This window comes from Callionymus lyra, chromosome 8 (genome assembly GCF_982586985.1).
Source record: "Callionymus lyra chromosome 8, fCalLyr1.hap1.1, whole genome shotgun sequence".
NCBI classification, from domain to species: domain Eukaryota; kingdom Metazoa; phylum Chordata; class Actinopteri; order Syngnathiformes; family Callionymidae; genus Callionymus; species Callionymus lyra.
In genome coordinates this window covers 26,942,006-26,949,824 of record NC_141825.1, presented here as the reverse complement: position 1 = coordinate 26,949,824, position 7,819 = coordinate 26,942,006, and the positions used below count along the sequence as shown (strand labels likewise).

Sequence of the window (7,819 nt, the reverse complement as noted above, 5' to 3'; positions counted from 1 at the left end):
ATACATTCATTTATACATTCATTTATACATTTTGTAACGTATTTATACATTTATTCATACATTTATCTATACATTTATTTATACATTTATTCATACATTTATTTATACATTTATTTATACATTTATTCATACATTCATTTATACATTTATTTATACATTCATTTATACATTTTGTAACGTATTTATACATTTATTTATTCATTTATTTATACATAAGTCTATATCGTCCTTCATAGATACATATTAAATACTTACTGACACCTAAAGACAAGAGTTGATGAAACAAATGGTTCAAAAGAAAATAGAAACAGACGTTTATACTTCAACCGCTAGAGGTCGTTGTTGCACATCGAGGGAGTGAGTTTTAACTTGTTTCTGTTTCTTTTCTTCTCTTCTCTTCTCTCACTCTCGTCCTGTAACTTGTTTTATTTGAAAACTAAAGTTTTCTCCTCACACAGTGTGAAGTAAAACTCGTGTTCGTTCACTTCCGCAGGAGGAGGAGCGTCTCGTCTGTAGAGGAAGTTGCTCAACTCGGGGAATCACACCAACAACCCACCGGTGCAGGTCCACGTCTGTGAGGACCACTGACGTCACATGTCTTTGACGGACACCTGTCACTCTCGTCAGACCTCCACGTCGACCAGGCTCGTGATCCGTCGCACAGGATGAACGACTCGGTGACTTCCGGTACCTACGTCCGGAAGCTGAGTCTGAGTTTACGTCGCAGGTTGTCGGAGTTCCTGGACCCTCAGGACCGATGGAAGGACCTGATCACGTCCATCAGGAGGCCCGGAGGAGAGATGCGCTACACGCAGCTGCACGTCAGGTGACGTCACGACCATCAGCCTCAGCCTCAGATCTAATCGTTAAAAAAGTATAGAAATTATTATTTCAATTTAAATATGAATAGAATTATAATTCGATTATAATTGAAATATGTGAGCAATTTGGCTAATTCTATTTTGATTTTATTTTGAAGAATCGTTGACACCAATTTTAATATGATCTAAATCTGATATATTGATTTATTTGTACATCATCTGTCTTTGAACAACGAAGAAAGAACAACTATTGTGAAAACTAACTCTCCTGACTAGAACTGAACTAGTGAATGTTCCTTAAGACGCAGTAACTTCTCATCATGACCATGTTTTACACTTTATTACTTTATAAAGTTGCTCTGAAATCTGGACGAACAAGAGGTTACGAGAGTCTATCATGACGTAATAATGGCTTCACTCCTCCTCCAGCTGTAATCACGCCCGCTTTGTTTATACAACAAGTCCCTTGGAGGTGAAGTTCTTCCGGGTTTGATGACACACAGTGACAAACCTTGAAGCTTGACCAATCGTAGTAGAGTGGGTGTTGTCTATTGTAAATGAGATTCCATCTCCAGAACAACAGTGTCTTCAGTGGACTTACATCAACACATCATCATAACTTTAAGTCAGACATTAAGGGTCGCTGTAGACCGTCTTCTGGTTCTGATCCTATCATTTCCTTTGAGCCCGAGGACGTCTTCATCCTGAGCCACACTGACAGTGGTGCCTTCAGGACTACGATAACATGAGACCTAGACGTGTTTCTAGATCCTTATCTCCGTCATGCCTCCATCAACGTTGCATCATCTCCTTCATTTCCGTGTCTCAGGAAGTTCGAGGGTCTGGTGTCTCGGGGTAAAAGTCCCACCGAGGAGCTCCTGAACGACTGGGGGACGTCCAACTGCACGGTGGGGGATCTGGTGGAGATCCTGAGGAGCCACAAGCTGTTGGCTGCTGCTAGTCTGCTGCTTCCTGGTACCTCCGTCTGCTCCTCCTTCACCACGAGCCTCCTCCTGACTGTGTCTTGTGTTGTAGACGAGGAGATGCCTTCACACGCTTGGACCACAGCCACAGTCTCTGATGTCAGATGTGACCGCGGACCCTCGAAGGAGACGACCGTCCCCCCCACCTTCCAGCTGGTGACTCAGCAGGAGTCCGGAGAACCGGGTCTGGACAAATCCTCTCCGGGTTTCTGCAGCTTCTCCTACGAAGAGCTGAGAAGAATAACGGGCGACTTCGACGACGTCCCGACGTCGGAGGGCGGCCGTCGTCTGGGCGAGGGCGGCTTCGGGACCGTGTACCAAGGTCAGCTGAAGGACGCGGCGGTGGCGGTGAAGAGGCTCAACGCCGTGAGTGGAACCGTTTGCTTGGCGGCGCTGTGGCAGGTCTGGACTTAAACCTTTGATTCTCTCAGATCGAGGATGTTTCTCTGGACGAGCTGCGGGTCCAGTTCAACCAGGAGATCCAGACCCTGAAACTGTGAGCTCCTGGTTCTGACCGGTTCCTCACGTGCACCTCTAACCCTGAAGCTCTCTCCAGACTCAAGCACGAGAACCTGGTGGACTTGGTGGGATTCTCCTGCGACGGAGAGTTCCCGTGTCTGGTCTACGCGTTCATGGCCAACGGCTCGGTTCTGGACCGGCTGGCTCGTCTGGTGAGGATCCGGGTGCGGTGTTTGAGAAGGTTCCGGTCTCAGTGTGGACCTCCTGCAGGGCGGGACTCCTCCGTTGTCGTGGCGCCGGAGATGCTGCATCGCGGAGGGAACGGCTCGAGGTCTGGAGTACCTGCACAGTAACCACCACGTGCACCGCGACGTCAAGAGGTGACCCCCTGCACACCCCACTGACCCGACAGGATGTGACATCACAGAACCGATGATCTGTCTTCCACTCACCAGCGCCAACATCCTGCTGGATCAGGCGTTCGTGCCCAAGATCTCCGACTTCGGGCTGACGCGAGCGTCCGTGTCGTCCTGCACCACCGTCACCGAGAGGATCGTGGGAACCTGTGCCTACATGGCCCCCGAGGCCCTGAGGGGGGAGATCACGCCCAAGTCTGACCTCTTCAGTTTCGGAGTGGTAACTACACCGTTGAGTCAATGATTTTAAGTCTAAATAAATGAATCATGTTTATTCACAGCCTGTGAATGAGATGAAACCATGAACTAACTGAACTATCTTTGACTTGATCTTTACCAAGAACATATTTTCACATCTGGAACTGAGAGAAAATGGCAGATAAAACATTAATTTAAGTACTTTTTCGTTGAATTCCAGTGTGATTTAAAGAGAAGAACATTTTATACTTGATCATCTGAGCTAGTTTGATAACAGCAGTGGTTTCATATTCAACCACTTTAACTTCCTCTCACTCTCTCAGGTGCTGCTGGAGATTCTATCTGGACTTCCTCCGGTGGATGAGACTCGTGATCCTCAGTTCCTGGTGAGTGTACGTTAAGGTCACAGGTCAGAGGTCAAAGAGACTGTAGACGGATGTGTATAAAGCGCCGCCATCTTGGTTCAGTGTCATCAGAGGCAGCATTAACTACAGTGAAGGAGGTTCTTCTCTATAGGACGACACAACAGGTGGTCAATAGACAGAGTCGGACGACACAACAGACAGATGACGCAACACATTGTCAGACGACGATTTCTGGCACTTATGGAACGCCATACTTCTCAATGTTAAAATTATTCACTGAATTCTGGAGCGATTTTCAAACGGTTTGGTTCAAATGGTCATACATGTAGCTATGATACAGGCTGCTTTGATATTTTAAAAATGCTGGTTTTACTACTTAAGTTTGTCAGCAGACGATCAGCTGTCAGAAGATGATCTAAGGATGATCTAATCAGCGGAATATACGAACGAGATCTCGTTGGATCTTGAAGAGGTTTTAGTTTAGTACGTTTTGTAAGGTTGTATATAGTTATTATTGAATCCTTGGAAGGTGTGTGATCTAATCCTTAAACTAATGTTTAGCTCTTTTGTAATTAACGGTTTTTGTAAAACTATTCAAGTCGAGTTGCATCAGAAGTAACTTCTGTCAAATTAGTTTAATTTCTAAGAGGGTTTTTATTTAAAAAAAACTATGACTGAGGTAGTATCAACTCATTTGTACGTTCATCTTATTACACTGATACTAATCATCATTTTATTATGTTTTATCAATAGAAATTTTAAATGTTCATGTAATATTAAATGTAATATTGTGACATTATCCTCAGCATACCTTTCATATTTGTTTCATCTATCACTTCAAAATTATTTTTTATAGATTTTATAATAAAATATTCCTTCTAATAATGTCTATTTGGTTTGAGGTTTGAAAAACAAATCCTGTGAAAATAACTTGACAAAAGCGCGATTTATGATCAATTTTATAATGTAAACACATCATTCCTCTATAGACATAATTCACTGTAGGAGTGAGTGACACTGTACCAAGATGGCCGCCCTGTATACACACCTCTCTAGTGGCAGCAGTCGATGTATCAACGCTCAGCTTGACTCGACTCTGGCGCCCCCTACAGGTGGATCTGAGACACGACGTGGACGACGAGGACGAGAAGCTGACCCTGGAGGAGCTGGTGGACCGGACCATGGTGGACTGGGAGCTGGAGCAGGTCCAGAAGGTTTACGGACTCGCCAGCAAGTGTCTGCACGAGAGGAAGAACAGACGTCCGCCCATCCAGCAGGTGCGACGCCTTCCTAGTCGTCGCCTTATTTTAGCCACTAAATCTTATTTCTATTACAAAAGCAATTTTTACATTAAACACTTTTATTCGCCCTCTAGTGGCCGACTCTAGAAAAGCATGTATGAATTTGTCCGGTAACTAATAACTAAACAATCTTGTGTCTCCAGGTCCTGTCGGGTCTCAACGAAGTTGTCCGAAGCTTTCCAGACGTTATGGAGTGAAGAACGATATTGTACGTGAAGGTTTTATAAATAAATATTTACTTGAACAATAAAATCCATTTTCATGCACTGGAAACTCAAGAATGTGATTTAAATATTTTTATTCTTTAAAAGATTCGTAAGAAAACAAACATTTTTGACACGAAATGAAAACGAAGGATTTCCAACCTTCCCAACGTGAGGTGAGCCAAATTAATTCATCTGTAGACCAGCAGGTGGCAGATGTTCCCTTTTTTTTTTTTTTAACGTCCTGCTCCACTTCCTGTCGGAGCGGCCCGTCGGTGGTTCTTCCGGGAGGTTCCTCCAGTTTCCTCGCTCGGAGCTACAATACGTACGTTTACAGCACTTTGCATAGAAAAATAAGTTTCTCAGCAGATGATTTTGTTTCCATGTAAACTAAGTTTTTATAAAAAAGAAAGAAAAATCAAATAGAAAACGATAAAAATTAACCGACAGACTCGCGGATTCTCCGAGCGAGTTAAAGGAATGACGGAGAAACGAAGCTCGAGGAAGAAGAGTTTTGAGGAAATTTTGGCGCAATTTCACATCGTTGGCGAAACAAATGTTAGAGCAAAAACTCTCGTCCACCTGCAGGTGGCGCCGCACGTTAACGATCGAGTCCCGATGGATGGTTTCGGTGTGAGTGACGGGTTGGGATTCTACGGTCTCGCTCGCCGCCGACGACCACCCGTCGGTGAGGAACGGACTCTCCTGATTGGACGACACGTCCCGGTGGATGAGCGGTGATGTCATGTTAGTTTGGCGTGACGCGTTTGTATTAACGACTCTTTAAAGCTACAAATGTCGTCCGACACACGCCAATGCTCAGTGGTCCGTGTGCATAGTGGGCTCCGTGGGTGGACTCGGTGTGTGTGGGGGGGGGTCAGGGTCAGGGGTCTTGGGTAGAGTCTGTGGAGATCTGAGGTTCTTATTCTATTGTACAAGTGGACCACGATGGAGACTCTCAGTCCTCCTCCTGGCCCTCCACCGGGGGTCTGGTGATGCGCCGCCCCCCCCTCTTGCCATGAGGACCCTTGGGTTTGGCGAAGGCCTGCTTGTGCGCGTGCTGCTTGGGGTGGACCTCCTCGTACATGAAGTCGCTCGTCAGCTCGTCGCCGTCCTCGATCTCCAGCTGCGACACAAACGTCAGCTCGGACTTCATTCTTTGACGGACGCCGAGAGAATGTTTTTACCTTTTTCTCGATCTCCATCTGCAGCTTGTTCTCCACCATGTCCACCAGAGGGTTCTTGCAGCTGGAGTAGAGCATCCTCTCCTTGATGCTACACTTGTACCCCGGCATGGAGTAGATGAAAACTGAGAAGAGACCAGACATGAGTGGAGCCTCAACAGTCACGTCGATGTTTACGTTGCTACTACTGTTCATGCTACATTACTATAGCCATGCTAATGTTTACGTTGCTACTACTGTTCATGCTACAGTACTATAGCCATGCTAATGTTTACGTTGCTACTACTGTTCATGCTACAGTACTATAGCCATGCTAATGTTTACGTTGCTACTACTGTTCATGCTACAGTACTATAGCCATGCTATTGTTTACGTTGCTACTACTGTTCATGCTACAGTACTATAGCCGTGCTATTGTTTACGTTGCTACTACTGTTCATGCTACAGTACTATAGCCATGCTATTGTTTACGTTGCTACTACTGTTCATGCTACAGTACTATAGCCATGCTATTGTTTACGTTGCTACTACTGTTAATACTACATTACTATAGCCATGCTAATGTTTACGTTGCTACTACTGTTCATGCTACATTACTATAGCCATGCTAATGTTTACGTTGCTACTACTGTTCATGCTACAGTACTATAGCCATGCTATTGTTTACGTTGCTACTACTGTTAATACTACATTACTATAGCCATGCTAATGTTTACGTTGCTACTACTGTTCATGCTACATTACTATAGCCATGCTAATGTTTACGTTGCTACTACTGTTCATGCTACATTACTATAGCCATGCTAATGTTTACGTTGCTACTACTGTTCATGCTACATTACTATAGCCATGCTATTGTTTACGTTGCTACTACTGTTAATGCTACATTACTATAGCCATGCTAATGTTTACGTTGCTACTACTGTTCATGCTACAGTACTATAGCCATGCTATTGTTTACGTTGCTACTACTGTTAATACTACATTACTATAGCCATGCTAATGTTTACGTTGCTACTACTGTTCATGCTACATTACTATAGCCATGCTAATGTTTACGTTGCTACTACTGTTCATGCTACATTACTATAGCCATGCTAATGTTTACGTTGCTACTACTGTTCATGCTACAGTACTATAGCCATGCTATTGTTTACGTTGCTACTACTGTTAATGCTACATTACTATAGCCATGCTAATGTTTACGTTGCTACTACTGTTCATGCTACAGTACTATAGCCATGCTATTGTTTACGTTGCTACTACTGTTAATACTACATTACTATAGCCATGCCAATGTTTACGTTGCTACTACTGTTCATGCTACAGTACTATAGCCATGCTATTGTTTACGTTGCTACTACTGTTAATACTACATTACTATAGCCATGCTAATGTTTACATTGCTACTACTGTTCATGCTACATTACTATAGCCATGCTAATGTTTACGTTGCTACTACTGTTAATGCTACATTATTATAGCCATGCTAATGTTTACGTTGCTACTACTGTTCATTCTACATTACTATAGCCATGCTAATGTTTACGTTGCTACAACTGTTCATGCTACATTACTATAGCCATGCTAATTTTTACGTTGCTACTACTGTTAATGCTACATTACTATAGCCATGCTAATGTTTACGTTGCTACTACTGTTCATGCTACATTACTATAGCCATGCTAATGTTTACGTTGCTACTACTGTTCATGCTACATTACTATAGCCATGCTATTGTTTACGTTGCTACTACTGTTCATGCTACAGTACTATAGCCATGTTAATGTTTACGTTGCTACTACTGTTCATGCTACAGTACTATAGCCATGCTAATGTTTACGTTGCTACTACTGTTCATGCTACAGTACTATAGCCATGCTAATGTT

General features: G+C 43.6%; 2 protein-coding genes across 4 annotated transcripts in view; one reads left to right on the top strand and one right to left on the bottom strand.

The window, feature by feature from the left end:
• Positions 1-523: 523 nt before the first annotated feature.
• Positions 524-4,952, top strand: irak4 (interleukin-1 receptor-associated kinase 4). 3 transcript variants are annotated; one of them, XM_087796870.1, is made up of 10 exons: positions 524-826; positions 1,651-2,170; positions 2,236-2,300; positions 2,361-2,475; positions 2,534-2,643; positions 2,719-2,899; positions 3,201-3,263; positions 4,355-4,519; positions 4,687-4,751; positions 4,855-4,952. In XM_087796870.1, the coding sequence occupies exons 1-9, from the start codon at positions 666-668 to the stop codon at positions 4,738-4,740; spliced, it is 1,434 nt and encodes a 477-aa protein (XP_087652996.1). In that variant the 5' UTR covers positions 524-665; the 3' UTR covers positions 4,741-4,751; positions 4,855-4,952. The 3 variants fall into 3 exon arrangements, with proteins under 3 accessions (XP_087652996.1, XP_087652997.1, XP_087652995.1); XM_087796871.1 differs by lacking the exon at positions 4,855-4,952 and having other exon boundaries at positions 1,651-1,796; positions 1,857-2,170; positions 4,687-4,810; XM_087796869.1 differs by lacking the exon at positions 4,855-4,952 and having other exon boundaries at positions 4,687-4,810.
• The window catches only part of twf1a (twinfilin actin-binding protein 1a), a 12,762-nt gene continuing 9,767 nt past the window's right edge, over positions 4,825-7,819 (bottom strand). Inside the window, exons 8-9 of the mRNA XM_087796873.1 lie at positions 5,934-6,055; positions 4,825-5,872 (exon numbers count right to left, since the gene is read on the bottom strand). Of these exons, the coding sequence (XP_087652999.1) occupies positions 5,705-5,872; positions 5,934-6,055 (290 nt within the window). The 3' untranslated portion in view covers positions 4,825-5,704. The remainder of the gene's footprint in view (positions 5,873-5,933; positions 6,056-7,819) is intronic.